This window comes from Fusarium flagelliforme (assembly GCF_020744385.1).
Source record: "Fusarium flagelliforme strain FIESC 12 MPI-CAGE-AA-0113 chromosome Unknown B0J16scaffold_1, whole genome shotgun sequence".
Lineage (NCBI taxonomy): Eukaryota > Fungi > Ascomycota > Sordariomycetes > Hypocreales > Nectriaceae > Fusarium > Fusarium flagelliforme.
In genome coordinates, this window is record NW_025763503.1 from 4,304,980 (window position 1) to 4,323,304 (window position 18,325).

An 18,325-nucleotide genomic window follows, 5' to 3' on the forward strand; every position below is an offset into this window, starting at 1 on the left:
ACAGCAGCTTCCAAACCTATATATGGCAAGGTCGAAGATGCGATAGTGGGGCGTCAGCAGAGCACCATGCGACGGGAGATTAAAATGAATCCTTGCCCAAGGAACACGTCCTTGAACAATGCGGCAACCTTCAGTTGATTGATCCAGCTGGACAGTCCAAATAAGCTTAACGGACTCCGCAAAAGAAGCGGCTCGTGTGTTCTTTCAGAAGGACTGGAACGGCGTCTTTAATTATTAGGATCGTGACCCACTGTAGCCCTATATAGGGATATAGGGACTGAGGGACTCGGATGTTGAATGGTCCTAGAGCTGCATAGCAGTTCCCACCGCAGCCTCTCGTGCTCTGCGGACTTCATCTCGCCTTTCCTCGTTCTCCTCCTTGATTCGTTCCTCGACATCATCTCTAACGCCTCCCAGATCGGGAGGTATCGTTTGGAACTGAACGCTTGGAGCTGCCTCCACAAAACGAAGTTGTTCAGTAACATGTTGCACAATTTCCTGTAAGCGTTTTGGAGGATTTCGGTTCACTCTTGGTTCGCCTAGGATTTGCTCAAGTGTAGGGAAAAGTGTATCCTGTCGGAAGTGGTCGCGCCATGGGGCATGCTCGGGAAGAATGGGGTTGATCTTGTCCTGGGCGTTGATAGCGATACTAGTCTCATATGTCCATGCCCTGGCCACGTTGCGTGGAGTATACCCGCCACCTCCGAAGAGAATCATGGGAATTCCCATGTCTTTGCAGAATTTGACGCAGGCTCCGTGCCCCTGAACCTGAAGATTGAAGCGACCAAGACGATCGCCGGCTAGAGAGTCAGCACCGCATTGTAGAGCGATGGCGCCAGGTCGGAACTTTTCAACGATTTTGCCAATCACGGTATTAAACAAATGATCGTATTGTTCATCAGTAATACCATCATTCAGAGGTACATTGAAGGCGTGGTGAGCGCCCGGGTTGTGCTCGCTCTTAGGGCCGTTGTCATCAAGAGCGCCAGTACCGGGGAAGAAGTTGTTTGGGTCGTATTTGTGAAAAGAGACAGTCATGACTCTGTCGGTTGAGAAGAAAGCTTCTTCCACTCCGTCGCCGTGATGTACGTCGATATCGATATACAAGACTCGGGGATAATGGCGAAGGAGTTGGAGAATAGCGATCACGATGTCGTTTATATAGCAAAACCCGGACGCCTCAGACCTCTTGGCGTGATGGAGGCCGCCACCCCAGGAGATAGCGATATCAGACTGCTTGGAACAAATTTTCCTGGCTGCATCAAGAGATCCGCCAGCGGATAAGGAACAATAGTTGAAGAGACCATCAAAGAGAGGGCAATCAGAACCGCCCAGGTTGAACTTTAAGTCTACTCCTTGGTTCTCGAGATCTCGAGGGACTGGTTCAGGTAGTACTGTACCGAGGAAATCCAAGTAGTCCGAAGAGTGGAACTCGGCGAGTTCCTCGTATGTGGCTGATCTTGAGATGTAATTGTCCATTGCGAAGGACATGCCGTAAGAGTAAATAAGACTCTTGGAAAGAGTCAACCGCCAGGGCTTCATAGGATGCGTGACACCAAAGTGATGCTCCTCGATATCTGGGTTGCAATGAAAAGATACGTTGTACCCCTTGGGCCGTGTGATACCAGACTCCTCGGCAAGACGCTTGCATTTGTTGTAAAATTTGGCATTGTCCATCTCGCTTGCTAAACCCAGAGGAGTATTGGTGAACTCTTCCACGATGGAGTTATCGCGGTCATCGTCTGGTATATGAGGAAGATAGTTGGGCTTGGGCACCCTATACCTGTAAGAGTCTATATCCATGGTTGAAGAAGTATAAATGGTCCTTTGATGAGTGATTCAGATGTAATGTAGAACACAACGCAGCTGGTTGATGGATGACTGAGTGGATGAGTAAGCCGGTTTCGCAAACTGCGCGGGCGTGAGAAGTAAGAGTCTCGATCAAGAGTATATTTAGTATGACGTTGTTAATCAGATTCCTCACAGGCAGTTGGCGATCGAGTGGCGTGGGTTAAAGTTGATGTAGATGTAGCTGGTAAAACGGATGGCTTCAAATGTCCAAAGTCGAAAATGGACAAATGCAAGCGGTTGGCAACTGCAAGCTACGCTGAAGTCCTTAGACCCTGTGGGGAGTGGGTAGCGGACAGGTGCCTAAACTTTCAAAGTAGATTCAGGTACTTCAGTGGAGTCAGTGCACTGAATCACCAACTGTCACAGCTTCAGAGACCTGATGATACTTTGCTGTTGGATGAAATTGCCAGGAACCGCCTGCAGATTCCTTCAATTTAGCGGCTCATCCAACCTGTCTATACCCGATCAGGTTTAATCCATCCATGATAGGTTAAACCTGTGGCTGCAGCATGTGGCGGCCTTTGAGAAGGAGGCTGGTGAGGTTGATCCAACTGGACGTCACTTGACCTCCTTAGGTGAATTATTCTTGATGAAACTTATTAGAGTGCTGGATACCAACCTCACGCCTCCACCTTTTTTTCCTATTCTTCATCCAAAGAAGAGGAAACGCTCCCAAAAAAGAACCAACATATCCGTGGCTACTGCTTGGGTTAGCTCTTCCTTGGCTTTGCTCGAATTAGATTGGGCAGAAGCAGAACCAAAATAGAGCACCACGACTTCCACTGCTCTCAAAATCCAACTCAAAGTCATCCATCTACCTATATCATCTCATCTCATTTCATCTCAAATAGAAAAGGACAAGCGAGCAAGTGGGTATCGAGGTGAGCCGAGCCGAGTCATTCATGTCGATTGCTCTCCGCGTTCTTCTTTGATTGAATCTGAATTTGGTCTCGAACCAAAGCGAACCTATCATTGCATTGCTTGGCTTTGCCGTTTGACTCTGCATTGCTTTGTAGGCTCGCGATAGCCAGAATTCCTCACTCCCCTGCTCTTTCTTCCCCCGTTTGGCTTCGGGCATTTGTGCCCGTTACATGGGACCACTTGCCTTGCATCTTCTAGAAAGCCACTCCTTGTCCTTGTCCTTGCTCTGTCCCGCCTTTCTTGTCTTGACTGCCTAAAGACTGGGCATACTCATCCTGTTTTCCTCTCTTCTTCATCTTCATATATATATGTTCACTGGTCTGACGGTATAGCACTACGCACCCGTCTTACCCGTCGAACTCTTTTTGGAGGCTTCGACCTTGTCGCAACCGCATTTCTCTATTAGCGCGCCGCATTCTCATCGTTAACAATCATGCCTAGAGACGATTTGTCCATCGACTTCGTCAAGAGGATGCCTCAAGCCGAGACCCTCGATCCCGGCATAATCCTCGAAGACTGGATCAATCGAGTCCAGAACCTACCCGAAGAGATCCAGTTTGTTCAAAACGAGGTTGCCGACAAAGACCGCCAATACAACGAGTGCATACGTATCATCGAGGATCGCGACGGAAAGATTCAAAAATGGATCAAGACCAATGGAAGCCATGAGCCAAATCCTAAGGAGGAGCTTCTTCGATCACAAGTACGCGACAATTATGCCCGGGCCGATCAGCTGTCACAGGAAAAGATTGTTTTGCATCAGAAGATGCAACTTCTGATGGACAAGCATCTAAGAAATTTGGATGTTCAAATAAAACAGCTGTACGATAGAGGCGAGCCTGGATTTACTGATCCAGACGACGTCCCATCATTACTCCGACCAAGCGCGGCAAACCACACTGCCCCCTCGATCCGCGCCATTAATCCAGCGAGCCACATGACGACTGCCGCCGGCCCATCGACTCCTCTCGCCGCCGCGCAAACCTCTTCCAATCCCGCACTCGCTCGGCTCCCGAACCACCCAAACGTCCGACATGCACAGACCCAGCAGCACGCTGCATCCGCCCCTGCAACGCCTGCAGCCAGCATTATTTTGAACAGACAAAGAGAGGGTTCTGCGGGACCTGCAACTAAGCGTGCTCCACGTGTAAACCCGGGTCTGGGCATTTTGCCGACTGCTTCGAGCGGCTTAGCAAGACATTCTTCACTCGGTCCAGGCACCCCTAAGGGAGGTGTCGCCGGAGGATCTGGTCTTGCAAGAGCAGGAAGTGCAGGCCCTAGAGCAAGCTCTGTGAAGTCGGCGGGGATGGTAAGCGGACGTCGAGGTACACCAACCGGAGGAGCAAGAAAGAAGATGCCCAACAAATCCAATCTGTCGCGAGTAAAGAAGGCTTCGAACCGAAACTCGCCTGCGCCAACGAACGATAGTGAACTTTCGGATGTGGACAGCGGTAGCGGGGAAGAAGAAGATGGTGCCGACGGTCGGTCAAGGGGCACGCCTGTTGCCGATGGTAAAGACATGGACGGCGATGACATCGTAGGGGATGCTGACGAAGACGATGAAGAGGCTGGCGACGACAAGAAGTACTGCCTATGCCATAACGTTAGCTACGGCGATATGGTTGCGTGCGACAACGATAATTGTCCGTATGAGTGGTTTCACTGGTCATGCGTTGGCCTGAAGAGCGAGCCCAATGGGACGTGGTATTGCCCGGTATGTGCCGAGAAGTTCAAAAAGAACAAGTAAATTTGGTGGTGGATGGGGCATTGATAACATAAATTGGTTGCTACGACAGCACTTGAAAACAAGATGCTTTGGAATAAGATGGTGAGCACTGGCGTTTAAGTGGAACGGTATATACCCATACTGCTTTGAGGAGTCAGTATCTGATCCTTGAGTAACAGGAGAAGAATTCAAGAATAAATTCTCATGACCTGAAAGAATTGATTTGTTTGACTTTGATTTGACATTATGTAGACCCGAGAAGGCATTGGACGACACCACGCCGGACACCCTCTGACTCTTCCCTCAGTTGCTCTACCTTGGCACCTTTTTGTCGTGCCTTATCAACAAAATCATCAAGTGAACCGCCAACGCCAAAGTACATACGTTTTGCGCCAACGTAAGCGCCTGCTTCACTGCCCTCCGTATCTCGCTCCCTCTCCAAGACCAGGAAGAGTGTTTCGAGAAAGGCCTGAAGCGCAAATGGAGAATAGATTGTCTCTGCGCCCAAGAGTAATGTGCTCACTGGCTGGCCGTTTCCTGAGGGTAGAGTGTAGAGGAGGTCCACAAACTCCTGGGACCAGGCACCGGAAACAAAGGAAAGTGTAATTTGCGACTCCTCAAGGAACTTTTGAAAGGCAGCGAGGACATCAGGGCCAAGCTCGACTTCACCCTCGATCGAGAAGGCCTCTTGAAGGGCGGGCAGCTGGGTGTTATTGAGAGCCCATGAGAGAATGAAGTTGGGGAGAGTGACCAGTTGGAGGACTGACGGATTGTAATCGGCCATGATCAGAGACAGGGGCTTCCTGTCTGTTTTGGAGGTCATAGCCCAATGGAATACGGCCAAAGATGGCAACGCAGTACCACATCCAAGCTGTTGATATAGGGTTAGACGTAACACACTGCATACATGAACAACTTCACTTACCTCAATAACTCGAAACGCCTTCTGTTCCAGCGTAGAGATAGCTTTGTTGGAAGCCAGGACCTTGACAAGGTCAACACTGCTTTCCCAACTCTTGAAGCCACCTTCATAAACACCCGTCTTCACATCATGACTACCCAGACCCTCAGACTGCGCTCCAGCAACATCCTCCTCTTCAGCCATGAGCTGTACCCTCACATCCCACAGCTCTCTTCGCGGCAACTGCACAGTAGTTCCATCGTCAAGGGTCACGTCAAGAAGACTATAGGCAATCTTTGAGGGCTGTTGGGCGAGAAGATCGGATAGTTGGTGGATAGTTGGTGGAAGTTGAGGCTTTCCTGGGACAGGAAATGCGCTTCCAGTGGCTGTAGGAGCGGGAGCCGTGGGCTTGACGGTGGAAGAATTCTGTTCGTCGTCAGAAATGTCATCGCCCGTAAAGCCAAATGAGAAAGACATGGTAGCTGGTGTTTATAACGAGTCTTGACTTTGTCACTTGTGAAGTGCTTCAAGCCAAGGTGAGGTAAGTAGGCAAAAAATAGTGAGTGTGTGCACTGTGTAGTGGGGCTTGAGGTGAAAGTCAAGTCAGTCTTCGAGATTCTGTCCGTCATCAATTTCGGCCGCTCGTTTCATTCGCTGTCAACACCACAGTAATTGAGCTTCTTAACTCTCGTGTACTCGTAGCTTCGTATCATCGGCAGCCTCTCAACTCACCATTCAAAATGCGCCCATCTTTGTTGAGGCTCGCATCAGCCGCCAACACCCAGCGCGGTCTGAAGCCTAACCCTATGGCCCTTCTCCCTCCTATTCCCTTGTATCGACGACTCCTCCGTGCTCATCGCAAGCATCTGCCTGCTGAGATGAGACTGCTCGGAGACGAGTACATCAAGGCTGAGTTCAGGGCGCATAGGAAGGTTGATAACCCAGCTCATCTGGTACGTCATTTCAAGAGGAACTATGATAAGAGAGGTGTTGACTCAAGGGACAGATCGGATTCTTGACTGAGTGGCAGATGTATGCTCAAAAGATTGAGGGTGACCAGTGGGTAGGTGATAAGTTGGATGAGCAGAAGCTCTCAAAAATGAGTGGTGAGTAAGAATGAATGTCGTTAAGCAGACCTTTACTAACTCCATGAAAGATGAACAAATACAACAATTATACGAGTTGATGCAGGCCATTCAAAACAGGGGCAAAGAGGGTGGTGAGCAGGAATCATAGACGCATGGATGTATACATTTTATAGAGACATTGTACAACTAGGTTGGCATTATGTATATTTTTTGCCTTCAGCTTCCCTGCTTCGGAGAGTGCTGAGATGAGCTAATCTTGTAACCGTCTTGCTTGATTGAAAGTATTTTTCCAAACTCCTTACTCATTAATACGATGATATACACCTGTCAGACTCGGAGCAACTAGTCGTCTATCTGCCTTCCAATGCCTCGGCAATCCATACTGCTTGGATCGCGCTGACCTTCTTGGCGTAGTTCTTATTAGTATAAACGTGCTCCAGGAACATGATGGCCTCCTTCTTCTGTCCGTGTAACACGCTGGCGGGGTGAATGGCCACAACGTGCTTGCCTTGCACCGTGACATAAGAGCTGTCGGGGGCGAGCATCGCGGTCTTTAGTGCGAACCCACGCAAAAAGCATTTGAGGACTTGCTCGGCACGCTCTGGCGAAATCGGAACAAAGGGCTGGGGATCAGCTGGCGGAGCCTCATCCAAAAGCTTCTCTTTTAGACACAGACCGCGAAGCTGCCTTCGGATATTCAGAGCCTGCCTCATATTTCGCATGTTGATCTTTCGTTGCTTGCACCAATTCACCCTGTCTGCATTCTCGGCTGTGTATTGCTGAATGGTCGTGAGATATGTGATGATGTCTCCTTCACGGCGCTGGAGCTCCTTTCTGTAGGTCTCAACCTCTTCCTGTGCCTCCTCAGACTGGATACTCAGGAAGATGTCTTCTCCAGATGTAATACAAGAGATGATGTCGATGACTTCAATCACGCAATCAAATTCGGGATCAGCAGCAGCAAGTAGCACAGCTCCCATAGGTGCAGAGATAGGGAAACGGGCCATGGTCTCGCCAGTCTTGGTGATGGTTCCATCGTCGTTCAAAGCGCCAAGAAAGTGCAAGTGAATCAGTGCCTTTTCGATTGCTTCTGTTTCCGGAGGATCCATGAGAGGAAATGACAAAACATCCTGAATTCCGCGCGCCTTCATAGTCAACACGGCTCCCAGGACGTCATTGCGAAGGATTTCCGGGAGATCAGAATCCTGCAGCGTCTTGAACGCCGTTTCTGGGTACAGCCGGAAACATTTACCTGGACCTTCACGACCAGCTCGACCAGTTCGTTGGATAGCAGATGATTTCGAGATAGGCTTTGCGAGGAGAGATTCCATGCCAAGACGAGTTCGATATTGCTTCACCTTTGCTTTTCCGCAATCCACCACATATCTGACTCCTGGTACAGTAACCGATGTTTCGGCAATATTTGTTGCCAGCACGATCTTTCGAGTAAATGAGGCCTTGACGGGCGAGAAGGCCTCGCGTTGCGCATCCATCGATAACTGACCATACAACGGGAAGACCTTGATTTTGGGGACGTTGCTGGCCAATGTCGCAGCGTATTCTTCAATCAATTTCTGCGCCGCCTCGATCTCTTCTTGGCCTGTCAGGAAAGCAAGAATATCTCCAGGCAGTTTCTCCTGCAAGTGGATCTTGTAAATCGCCTGGAGAAGCGCGTCTTGAAGATCGGGTACTGGGCGCGGCTCATGGTACACCGTTACAGGATATTGTCGTCCCTTGATCTTGAGAACTTGGAGCGTGTTCTCATCTTTCGTCTTAGGGCGGATGTCTTTGAAGAATTCCTGGATACCCTCCACGTCCGCTGTAGCACTCATGATGACAACTTTAAGAGGGATGCCACCGCGGCCAGACAGATCGCTGGCAAGAATCTGCTTCAGAAAACCGACCAGAAGATCAACGTCAAGACTTCGCTCGTGGATTTCGTCGACCACGATCGCGCTATAATTCTTGAGGTTAGGGTCGCGCAACAGTTCCTGCAGCAGCATACCCTCGGTCAAGAATTTGATCCGCGAACCCTTTGGCACTTGATGGTCGAACCGAACCGAATAACCAACCAGGCCATCTGATCGGCCTTTCCCTAACGGCGTGCCGGCTTCCTGAGCAACTCGATGGGCCAGTGTTGTCGCAGCGACTCGTCGGGGTTGCGTAATAGCGATCGTGCCCCCGACAGCAATTTCTTCGTCCGATCCAGCGATCTTGATCCTTTGGCGCCTACACCAAGGCTCCTGGTAAAGGAACTGAGGGACCTGCGTACTTTTACCGGAACCTGTCTCACCCACTAGGACGAGAACATCACTGTTGTTTTGTAATGCCTGTTGAATATCCTCACGGTACTGCCAGATAGGAAGCTGTTTGCGAGTTTTAAGCAGTTTGGGGTCTTCTCGACTTCGTGCTTTTTCGCTATAATGACCTTTTGCCTGACGATCCTTGGGTTCCCTCCTTGTCTTGTGCTGTATGGTCTCTTTCTTCTCCGCCACAGTGACTGTGGTTTCTGTCTTTTCAGCGGTTTCGTCGTGTGTTGTCGATACTTTTGCTGCTGCTGCTGCTGCTTTAGGCTTGGAGGGCGCTGTGAGGTAACCCTCAAGAGAAATGACTTTTCCTCCGACGGTCACAGCATTTGGGTCCTTTGACTTTGTTTTTCTCTTCTTAGCTGGAGGTCCAGAGATATTGTCGGTCGCCATTATGTCCAAGGTAGATCTGTCCGTCTTACAAGTTCGTGGAAGTCTGGGGTGTTTTTTTACTCTAGAAAATTTCATGCATGTTTAAGTGAGACCACAGTGTTTATAACATTAACACTGTGTTTATAGGCATATAAGTTCACCCATCATGGAAACAAGTCTAACCAACAGGAGCACCAACAGTTTTGGTCATGAGCGCGGAAGTCATTTGCTCATCAGATATACAGCATAGTACTTAGTATTATGTGAGTCAAATATAAATGACGCCAAGTTTATTGCATGAATAACGGTTGTAACACTCCCAGAGCGCGTTGTTTGCAGTGGCCTACGCTATAGCCTCGACCAAGTTTAAGCTGGTCTTGTCGTTTTGCAGTGTAAATACCTCCATTGGGTGAATTAGATCCGAGCTTTCGTTCTCCCTATCCCAATAACATTTCTATGTATCATCATATTGTACATGAGTCCTTACTTGATACGTGCCAAGCGTTCTCGGTTCATTCTCGTAGCATCATCAACAGTGTCGCTCTATTCTCGAGGTTAGTAATAAATCCAGAATATTCGAAACAAAGAGAAACCACTTGCCTTGACCATAATACGATCGATCTGCTTATTCTGCGTGTCAACCTCCTTTCCAATGGCTCGGCCGACCATATTCATCATGGACACTTGGCCTTCAAGTTCGGTGATGCCATCGTCAATTTGGTCTTCAAGTTCGTCGGCTCCTTCTTCATCCTCGAGGTTGAACTTTCCGTAATCCTTCTTGCGTGGTTGCTGTCGTGGTCGGCCAGTGGCGTTGATATCTCTGAAATTGCCCTCCATGCGCTGGTTGGCTTGGAAACCGTCACGACGAGTGGCTTCCCGCTGTTCTCTTTCCGACCGGTGGCGGTTCATGACTTCCTCGTCTGCCTTGGCCTTACGCTGCTTGGAGGTAAAGGGGTTACTAACATGGACAGCAAACATGCTGCCATTCAAGGTCTTGAGCTCAGCAGCTCGGTCCTGGGCAATCTTGTTCTGGTTGGCAGCCAGATCGAGGTGCTTTTCGGTGTTGTTAAGTCGTTCTCCCTGTGCTCCCAGACGAGCGAGGGTGGCACGACCAACTTCGTTGGCTTGGCGAGCCATTTGAACTGAGCGGTTGACCGAAGATGCGCTCTCCTGTTGAAGTTGTCGCTTCTCTGCAAGGATGGATTGGTACTCAACCTCTTCCTGCTCCTCGGCGGTCAGTTGGCGCTCCTCGCCATAGCCACCGTAAGAGCCACCAGTGGCCCCTGATTGCGGATCGTTGTTGGCGGGTTGCTGCTTTTGGGCCTGCCGCTCCTGAGCGCCGGCGAAGAGGTTGTCACGGTTGCTATCTGGCTCACTAGGTCCGAAACCACCATATCCGCCTGGGCCTCTTGCACCAGCAGATGGAGCAGGGCTGTTGTGTCGGTTCTGAGAAGGAGCGTCACCATATCGGTTTCCACCATAACCGCCCCCGGATCCGTATCGATCAGCACCGTAACCACTTGGGGGCTGTCCCTGGGCGGGAGGAGGAGCACCATAGGAGTTAGGAGCCTGAGGGGCCGGGGAAGGGCCGTTGTTCAAACCAGCGCGTGCTTGCTGATAAGGAGTTACGTTGGCGTACTTCGCATCGTCGGCGTAGGGGTCTTTGCCGCCTTGTTTGGCGTAGGGGTTCTCGGAGGAAGAGGACTGAGATGACTTCTTGCGACCGAATAGGGCATGGCGGTTGGCGTCGTCGCCATCATCGCCTTTCTTTCCAAAGCCAAACTTCTTCATGGCTGATTCTGTTGACGGAGTTGAATACGAAGGGAATTCGGGTTATTGTCGTGATGACTATTCGTGTTACTGAAAGAGGAGATGGAAAAAGGAGGATTATGGATGTCAGAAGCTGAAAGGAGACGAGAATGGGCTGCGTTGACTTATTAGAGGACTGGACTGGACTGACCGATGGGAAGTTACCTACCTAGTTGCCTTACTGGTGGGGGGAGCGGACCCTGGGGGCGGTGTCCTGTCCTCCACTGGTCGTACCTGACTGCCCCGTCACGGTACAAAGTATCTGCTAAGGTGCTGTACCTTTAGGTTTCCTTGGATGTCATGGGTGGCGTGCCTATCCATTCAATTCTAGCATCGTTTCGGGGATGGTTCAGGCGCTCGTCAGGCCCAGACTGAGAGAAGGTTTGGGTTTGTAGGGGACTTATGCAATGTCATGCAATGCAATACCGGTATTCAAAGTTACCTAAGACGCCCAACAAGTAAGCGCCTGTCTGTCGCCTGGGCTGGGACCCATCCGCAGATGGATCCATATCTCAGGTCTAGTGTAGCAGCCGCAATCTGGAACTGGAACCCCTCCCTTCCATGCAAGTCCCTGAATCCTTTAGTCGAATTGGGCACCGGCAGTCAGTCATTGACATTGTGATTCAGGTCTTTCAGCAGTGACCATGTCTGTGTATTTGATACTACAAAAGTAATAATCAACTGCGGAGACTACACTTTTGCTTTACTCAGGTATAGGCATCAATTGGGCAAGTGGCTTAGCTCTCAATGCGTCAGCATGTGGCGGCTGCGTGTACATACTTTTGGTCAGACTATCCGTAGATTTACTGTAGGGTATCTATCATACGACTAATACAGATGCACTTTATTTAGCATTGGTTTTAAGAGAAGCTCGCATTGATCAAAACGAGCTGGGCTTTTCCTAAACAAACACGAAGCTAAACTCCCATACTGTTCTGTATCAATATGGTTTCATAGGTGGGGTCTGGCTGGTGATTGGATTGAAGGATCTCATTCCACATTCCGTGTTCTAGAAGGGCTCTGGAATGGGCATTCAATCAGTGCTGCAGAATCGATCAGGAACAATTGGGTCTGAGGTGAAGGAGGCACGGTGGATCTTGAATCTTTCTCAGCCCGTCAACCCAAGGAGGTTTATGCTGTAAACTTATTATATGCTGGTAGCATGTCGTTGTAAACTTGTGTTACTCAACTCGATATGAATGGATGATGCCAGTGTGGAATTCTACTCGACGCTTGTCTGCAGTAGAATATCCGCGTTCCAAACACTGCCACTAATCTCCATGACTTGAATCGATGACCACTTCGAGGGTATTTGTATGTCACGTGTTTAGTCTAAAACGATGATAACTTTGGGTGAGAGAAGTTGGAAGGTTATCTACAGAACTCTGCCGATGAGTCATGTAGTGGTACTTCAGAAGGAAGATAGTCTGGCAGAAATTGATGAAGTTAAGAACTGAGATAAATCATGAAAACGGATTAAAATGTCACAAACAAACCTCAAATATATATCCACCAAGCTACAAACTGCTGTCACTAATAATAATTATTCAATCCATGGATGGGTCTTATTCCTGAGGTTCATCTGGGGCCGCAGCCGCTAAAGACCCCTGCCGACTCCACCGAAATCCACCACTGAGACAATGAACTTACAGACATCAACTGTCCTGTAAATTCAGGACCATTGAGGCGATCACGGCACACCAGGTTCCTGTCAAACTCTCATGATTGGTTGCTTCGCCGATGCGTCACCTCTGACTCTCCAGGTTCCGATTCAATACTTTGACTTTGAGTTCATCCATTTTTATCTCACACATTAGTTATTTCAACTCCAAAAAGCGTATACTTTATGCGCTTCGTCATTCACAGTCTCAACTCTCATCCTTCATCACAACTTCTGCGTTAACAATCGACGTCATGCTTTACGTCTACTGAGCCGGCAACTGACCGCCTCAACCTACCCTTCCTTAGAGTCGTGATCGCTTCATTATCACTGCACTCTTCTTACAGCTCTCAATACTCCTTTGAGGATTAACAAGATGATAATTCAAGTACACCACGCCTTCCCCTTCCTCGTTATTGGATATCCTGCCCTAGTATCATATCTATTACAGCTCCAATTGTTATCGATATCTTAACTTGAAAGATCTGTTTAGTATTTCCCCAACATCAAATTTTGTCTATCACCTTTTCAGTCTCCTGGAAGCGTTTTGCTACTACCAGGGCAGCTATGTCTGTCTTCACTTATGATCCGGATCCTCCCAGGGTCTCATCTCCTTGGACGCAGCTCAGTGACCTGGCCAAGGACGGATCTGAGCATCTGGGCCCAGAAACCTCTCAATCAGCCCAGCGGCTTGATTCCGGATTGCTATCTGACTATGGAGTCACAAAGCTTCAAGCCGAGCCGCAAGACGGACCCACGGAGTATAAGCTCCACCTGCTTCTTCGACCACGAAGAGTATTCAAAAGCATGAGTACAACAAACAAGTCGCGCCATGGGCGACTCAAGCTCTCGGTCCCTTCTCCAGCTGCTTCTAGTCAGCCTCGACAACAAAGGCTTGAGAATTTGACAACCCAGCTCCTGTGGCGACTACAACAGTCTTCTCCTTATCACTCATCCAGCTCCAAGGAACTGGTGCTCCCTAAGCTTCCGGACGACAACGTCGATCTCACTGCTCCTGTGAAACTCAGGAAGCTGGTCCCCGGCTTGGAAGAGTCTAGAGGTGCATTGTACGAAATAGGTGTCGCAGACGATGGCACGCTGGTTGGACTTACAAAGGACGAGTTGGAAGAGAGTATCACAACTTTGAGAGTAATGGCCGCCAGTCTAGGTTGCACTGTCGATGTTCGCCGGAGAGTCGTTGTTGGCCACTGTGAATGGGCTGAGGCTACAGACTTCATCAACAGTACCGAGATCTCACCTGACGAAACCATCAGGAGTGCCAAGCTCTGGGTTGCCGAAGCGTTTGTCATGCCGTATTTGGGTTTAATAGATGAGATGAATGGAGAACACGACATAGACACCAACAAACAGTCTGCAGCAGAGAAAGTTTCTGTGCCCAGCCGTGGCAGCTCGACAACGCCGCAATTAAGAGTTACCTTCACTGGGCCTACAACATCCGGCAAATCGAGTCTCCTGGGGACACTGTCAACAGGCGTCCTGGATAATGGTCGTGGTAATAGTCGACTCAATTTGCTTAAACATCGTCACGAGATGGTTACGGGAATTACCAGCTCGATAGCACAAGAGCTCATTGGGTACAAAGATCAGTCAATCCTCAACTGTAGCCATGGAAACATCGAGTCCTGGGTCGATATCCACAACTGTTCCGAGGGTGGTCGTTTAGTGTTTGTGTCAGATTCTGCAGGTCACCCAAGATATCGGCGCACAGTCCTTCGTGGTCTGATGAACTGGGCTCCTCATTGGATTATTCTGTGTTTGGCGGCTGATGATACTGCAATAGCTACCAAAACCCATGGAGTGTCCAATGGTCTGGGAGTCTCAGCGGGTGGAGTTGATCTTGTCAAAGCACATCTGACTCTATCTCTCAAACTGGGTATTCCTTTGGCAGTTGTCGTTACTAAGATGGATCTCGCTTCCAAGACGAGTGCGCACAAAATCACTAACAAGATTTTGTCAGCTGTCAAAGACGCTGGGCGTGTGCCCAAAGTCCTCCGGCCTGATCAGAAGGCATGGGGTGACCTAAGTAGAGTACCTGATGACGACTCTGTTAAAGTGAAAGACTTGTTGAAGGGAATCTCAGAGAGTGGAAACCCAACGGAAGTTGTTCCAATAGCGTTCACGAGCGCAGTTAAGGGAAGTGGAATCGGTCTTTTGCACGCGCTCTTGGAAAAGCTACCGCTGCCACCCACACCAACTGCTCGTGATTATGTCGGAATGGCATTGAATCCAGAACAGCCGAAGTGTCTGTTCCACATCGATGACACCTTCTCTTTACCGGCATCGTATGGTAGTCTGAACAATGCTTCCGGAAAGCAGGCCGACCCAGGTATTGTCGTATCGGGACATCTCAGGTTTGGGCAGTTTTCCATCGGGGACAAGATTGTTATTGGACCTTTCCCACCTGACGACGATGAGCCTCGGGAGTCAACCCCAGAGGGCAGACAATCGCCGAGTAGTTATGGGCTGTCCATATCACATCCTTCATCAGCAGAGTTGGCTCGTGTTGCCATGAAGAATGCTATATCTGCGTCGGCAATTGCGGGAGAGTGGCATGACGCTCAGATCGTTAGCATACGTAATCTGAGGCTCCCGGTCTCAACTCTTGAAGCTGGGCAGGCCGGATCCATCGGTCTCAGCGTTAAACCACTCTCGAATCGCCCCCAGAATGGCAACACAGATCACGCCGGTATCACTGAGATCCCTCGCATTCGCCGTGGTATGATCTTGGCAATCCCGTCTAAACATATGGCCGACACTGGGTTGAAGCTGCAAGCTGCAAGCGGATTCACGGCAGTTTTCGAGGATCCAGACATTCAGACACTGGCCGTCGGCTCTTTTGTGAACATATATATTGCTAGCATTCGAACGGTAGCGCGCATTCGCCGAATATCTCGGCAGGACAGCGAATGGCGAGTCAGTAACGAGGACACAGAGACAGAAGAGATCTTTGATCTCAACGACGAATCTGACACGAACAATGTTAAAGATGAGAGCGACCGGCCCAGAGGCGGCATTGAGATGGGATTAGAGCTTTTGCATCATCGAGAGTGGATCGAGATGGGTTCACGGGTCATATTGTTAGAAGGCGGGAGTCAGGATAAATCTGGGCTAGAGGGCTTCATTGGTAACGTTGTTGAGATCGTGGATTAGCGGTTCAAGCGTGTGTAATTTCCACGGTGCCTTTGTTATCAGAGGCTGTTTTCACTTATATCGCTGTACAGTTGTTGCTTTTACATATTTAATGATGATTTTGTTTACAGGACGTCGCATGGTCGTAAAAATATCTCTTATCATAACTCCAAAGGCGCCAAAGATACATGCAAACTTCAAATACCGTCCACCTATGCCCTGACTAATCCATAAAATAAAGTCCACGTCAAGACAAAACCTGAGATACCATTGAAGATACCACCAACCCAGAAATCGAAGAGTCCTCGGAAGTATCGCGAGGGATCAAGAGGAGCATGACCCTTGGGAAGTGATTCAGGGGCAACCTTGAGGACGTAGAAGAGGAAAGTGGTGATGAAGGAGAAGACGATATAGACGAGGAAACCGTAATAGGACTCGAGGCCGAGGACTCCAGCAGTGACTCCGAAGAGGGAAGCAGTGAGACTGTTTAGGTTGGAAAGAGCCTGCGCGGAAAATGTTAGAGGATAAGTTAGAAGTGAAGGATATCAAGGATAGCTGACCTTTGTGTTGTGGATCATAGACTCGGGGACGATTGGACTGATCTGAAGTTCGCGTTCGGAAGGCATCGCTGCGGATATTGATGGGTAGCAGTAGTTATAATTGTAGCTGTAGTGGTGAATTTGTCGGAGATTATCTCTGAGTGAAGACTGACGTGGTGGGCATCTAAAGCTTCGTATCTCGAATGAAGCTATCTACGCGCTGCAACTTCCATTTGCCTGCCCATGATGACAACGTGTCGGTCCGTCCTTAGTTCCGAAGGCCGACATTTCAGTGAAGAAGTGGAGTCAGCCAATAATGGTGGAGAGAGCTCGGTCAAGCTACCGACAGATGGAAGGACCCCTCCACTGTGATTCCAAATGCGCAGTTGCTTGGCGGGGTAATCCTGGGTAGGTATGGACTGTAGTCGTAGTCTCCATATCTAGCTAAACTGGAACTTCTTTTTAAAGATCCCCAATCTGTAACTTGCGAGCACTTATTCCTGAGCCGTTACACCAATTCCTCGTCACCTACCGAATACTACCAACCACGATGACACAAGACTTCGCGCCTCTCAAGAACGACCTGTTGCTTCGCACAGCATGGGGTGGGTTATCCGCGCCTTGGTTGCTGGAATCATGAGAGAGCTGTGCTGAGACTTGCTGTGTTGCGACTTAGGCCAGACCGTTGAGCGTCCTCCCATGTGGGTTATGCGACAAGGTAAAATGACCCTTGGAACCGAGAGCGAAGGCATGTCAGATCATCTAACTGGTTCAATTGACAGCTGGTCGCTACCTCCCCGAATATCACGAAGCCAAGGGTAACCGTGACTTTTTCGAATGCTGCCGTGACCCCGAGGTCGCAACAGAAATCACCCTCCAGCCTGTCCGTCGTTTCGCAGGCCTCATCGATGCCGCCATCATCTTCTCCGATATCCTCGTTATCCCTCAGGCCATGGGCATGACTGTTGAGATGGTTGACAAGAAGGGCCCGCACTTCCCGAACCCGCTCAAGAGCCCCGATGACGGACAGTACAGCCAGGTTCTCGCCAAGGACGTCGACGTCGCTGCTGAGCTGGGCTACGTTTATGACGCTATCACACTGACACGCCAGAAGCTCGAGGGCCAGGTGCCCTTGATCGGGTTCTGTGGAGCTCCCTGGACACTTTTCTGCTACATGGTCGAGGGCGGAGGCACCAAGCTGTTTGCGCAGGTCAAGACATGGATCTATAAGTATCCCGAGGAGTCAAAGAAGCTTCTTGCCAAGATCGCTGATATCTGTGTCGAGCATCTGGCTCTGCAAGTCAAGGCTGGCGCCCAGGTAAGAAGCCTCAAAGAGTATGGAGCGGCAGCATATAACTGACAATGTCGCTTTCTTAGCTCGTAATGGTCTTCGATTCGTGGGCAGGAGAGCTTGGTCCTTCCTCATACCGTCAGTTTTCTGAGCCTTACCTCAAGCAGATTGCCGAGAAGCTCCCTGCTAAGATTCAGAGCCTGGGCCTGGAGAAGGTGCCCATGACCGTGTTCCCCAAGGGCGCTTGGTACGCACTTGACTCTGCCTGCAACCTGGGATACAACGTCGTTGGCATGGACTGGCTGCACGACCCCAAGGAGGCCGTCAAAATTCGAGGCGACCGCGACATCGTCTTCCAAGGCAACGCCGACCCTGGTGTACTGTACGGTACCAAGGAGGCCATTACAAAGGCCGTTGAGGAAATGGTCGCAGGCTTCTGGGTCGGAAACAAGGGCTGGATTGCTAACCTTGGACACGGTATGTGGTCGACGATATGAAGTAAAGTGAAACGACGGCTAATCAAAGCAGGAATTACACCTGGCGTGAACCCTGATCACCTCAAGCACTACTTTGAGGAAATCCACCGTCTCACCAAGAAGAACTAACGGTAGAACGCCACCTCGTTCCATGTTCCGAGTATTACGAGATACCATAGATGTGTGTTAAGGAGCTCATGGGAGTAGACATGAGCTGAATTGGAACCGGAAAAAG

General features: G+C 49.7%; 9 protein-coding genes across 9 annotated transcripts; 4 read left to right on the forward strand and 5 right to left on the reverse strand.

Annotated features, from left to right (window-relative positions):
- Positions 1–145: 145 nt before the first annotated feature.
- B0J16DRAFT_26812 (uncharacterized protein) lies at positions 146–1,936 on the reverse strand. The gene has a single exon (XM_046123475.1). The coding sequence runs from the start codon at positions 1,801–1,803 to the stop codon at positions 304–306; it is 1,500 nt and encodes a 499-aa protein (XP_045989343.1). The 5' UTR covers positions 1,804–1,936; the 3' UTR covers positions 146–303.
- Positions 1,937–2,725: 789 nt separating this feature from the next.
- B0J16DRAFT_26820 (inhibitor of growth proteins N-terminal histone-binding-domain-containing protein) lies at positions 2,726–4,631 on the forward strand. The gene is made up of 2 exons (XM_046123480.1): positions 2,726–2,732; positions 3,105–4,631. The coding sequence occupies exon 2, from the start codon at positions 3,206–3,208 to the stop codon at positions 4,517–4,519; it is 1,314 nt and encodes a 437-aa protein (XP_045989344.1). The 5' UTR covers positions 2,726–2,732; positions 3,105–3,205; the 3' UTR covers positions 4,520–4,631.
- Positions 4,632–4,704: 73 nt separating this feature from the next.
- B0J16DRAFT_328936 (uncharacterized protein) lies at positions 4,705–5,957 on the reverse strand. Its single transcript, XM_046126270.1, has 2 exons — positions 5,424–5,957; positions 4,705–5,369 (listed from the first exon to the last, which is right to left on the reverse strand). The coding sequence occupies exons 1-2, from the start codon at positions 5,874–5,876 to the stop codon at positions 4,743–4,745; spliced, it is 1,080 nt and encodes a 359-aa protein (XP_045989345.1). The 5' UTR covers positions 5,877–5,957; the 3' UTR covers positions 4,705–4,742.
- Positions 5,958–6,037: 80 nt separating this feature from the next.
- B0J16DRAFT_409300 (acetate non-utilizing protein 9, mitochondrial) lies at positions 6,038–6,679 on the forward strand. The gene is made up of 3 exons (XM_046133079.1): positions 6,038–6,352; positions 6,406–6,505; positions 6,556–6,679. The coding sequence occupies exons 1-3, from the start codon at positions 6,140–6,142 to the stop codon at positions 6,633–6,635; spliced, it is 393 nt and encodes a 130-aa protein (XP_045989346.1). The 5' UTR covers positions 6,038–6,139; the 3' UTR covers positions 6,636–6,679.
- B0J16DRAFT_328938 (P-loop containing nucleoside triphosphate hydrolase protein) lies at positions 6,680–9,224 on the reverse strand. Its single transcript, XM_046126271.1, has one exon. It carries the CDS (start codon positions 9,184–9,186, stop codon positions 6,838–6,840), a length of 2,349 nt encoding a protein of 782 aa, XP_045989347.1. The 5' UTR covers positions 9,187–9,224; the 3' UTR covers positions 6,680–6,837.
- A 203-nt stretch (positions 9,225–9,427) lies between these two features.
- B0J16DRAFT_328939 (uncharacterized protein) lies at positions 9,428–11,121 on the reverse strand. Its single transcript, XM_046126272.1, has 2 exons — positions 9,766–11,121; positions 9,428–9,708 (listed from the first exon to the last, which is right to left on the reverse strand). The coding sequence occupies exons 1-2, from the start codon at positions 10,954–10,956 to the stop codon at positions 9,649–9,651; spliced, it is 1,251 nt and encodes a 416-aa protein (XP_045989348.1). The 5' UTR covers positions 10,957–11,121; the 3' UTR covers positions 9,428–9,648.
- A 1,630-nt stretch (positions 11,122–12,751) lies between these two features.
- Positions 12,752–15,917, forward strand: B0J16DRAFT_328941 (uncharacterized protein). Its single transcript, XM_046126273.1, has one exon. It carries the CDS (start codon positions 13,202–13,204, stop codon positions 15,803–15,805), a length of 2,604 nt encoding a protein of 867 aa, XP_045989349.1. The 5' UTR covers positions 12,752–13,201; the 3' UTR covers positions 15,806–15,917.
- On the reverse strand, positions 15,901–16,652 carry B0J16DRAFT_26880 (Rab5-interacting protein-domain-containing protein). Its single transcript, XM_046123494.1, has 2 exons — positions 16,345–16,652; positions 15,901–16,287 (listed from the first exon to the last, which is right to left on the reverse strand). The coding sequence occupies exons 1-2, from the start codon at positions 16,408–16,410 to the stop codon at positions 15,997–15,999; spliced, it is 357 nt and encodes a 118-aa protein (XP_045989350.1). The 5' UTR covers positions 16,411–16,652; the 3' UTR covers positions 15,901–15,996.
- A 221-nt stretch (positions 16,653–16,873) lies between these two features.
- Positions 16,874–18,219, forward strand: B0J16DRAFT_378156 (Uroporphyrinogen decarboxylase; the record flags this gene model as incomplete). The annotated part of the gene is made up of 5 exons (XM_046130899.1): positions 16,874–16,928; positions 17,000–17,041; positions 17,106–17,641; positions 17,701–18,091; positions 18,143–18,219. The coding sequence occupies 5 exons, from the start codon at positions 16,874–16,876 to the stop codon at positions 18,217–18,219; spliced, it is 1,101 nt and encodes a 366-aa protein (XP_045989351.1).
- Positions 18,220–18,325: the final 106 nt, after the last annotated feature.

Excerpts from the sequence above, each read along its gene's own strand:
- B0J16DRAFT_26812 (XM_046123475.1), bottom strand. The coding sequence starts at position 1,803 with ATGGATATAGACTCTTACAGGTATAGGGTGCCCAAGCCCAACTATCTT.
- B0J16DRAFT_26820 (XM_046123480.1), top strand. The coding sequence starts at position 3,206 with ATGCCTAGAGACGATTTGTCCATCGACTTCGTCAAGAGGATGCCTCAA.
- B0J16DRAFT_328936 (XM_046126270.1), bottom strand. The coding sequence starts at position 5,876 with ATGTCTTTCTCATTTGGCTTTACGGGCGATGACATTTCTGACGACGAA. Across the intron at positions 5,370-5,423 it reads AGGCGTTTCGAGTTATTGAG|CTTGGATGTGGTACTGCGTT; the intron begins GTAAGTGAAGTT and ends CTATATCAACAG.
- B0J16DRAFT_409300 (XM_046133079.1), top strand. The coding sequence starts at position 6,140 with ATGCGCCCATCTTTGTTGAGGCTCGCATCAGCCGCCAACACCCAGCGC. Across the intron at positions 6,353-6,405 it reads TTGATAACCCAGCTCATCTG|ATCGGATTCTTGACTGAGTG; the intron begins GTACGTCATTTC and ends CTCAAGGGACAG. Across the intron at positions 6,506-6,555 it reads GAAGCTCTCAAAAATGAGTG|ATGAACAAATACAACAATTA; the intron begins GTGAGTAAGAAT and ends ACTCCATGAAAG.
- B0J16DRAFT_328938 (XM_046126271.1), bottom strand. The coding sequence starts at position 9,186 with ATGGCGACCGACAATATCTCTGGACCTCCAGCTAAGAAGAGAAAAACA.
- B0J16DRAFT_328939 (XM_046126272.1), bottom strand. The coding sequence starts at position 10,956 with ATGAAGAAGTTTGGCTTTGGAAAGAAAGGCGATGATGGCGACGACGCC. Across the intron at positions 9,709-9,765 it reads TCGATCGTATTATGGTCAAG|AGCGACACTGTTGATGATGC; the intron begins GCAAGTGGTTTC and ends CCTCGAGAATAG.
- B0J16DRAFT_328941 (XM_046126273.1), top strand. The coding sequence starts at position 13,202 with ATGTCTGTCTTCACTTATGATCCGGATCCTCCCAGGGTCTCATCTCCT.
- B0J16DRAFT_26880 (XM_046123494.1), bottom strand. The coding sequence starts at position 16,410 with ATGCCTTCCGAACGCGAACTTCAGATCAGTCCAATCGTCCCCGAGTCT. Across the intron at positions 16,288-16,344 it reads CTATGATCCACAACACAAAG|GCTCTTTCCAACCTAAACAG; the intron begins GTCAGCTATCCT and ends TTTTCCGCGCAG.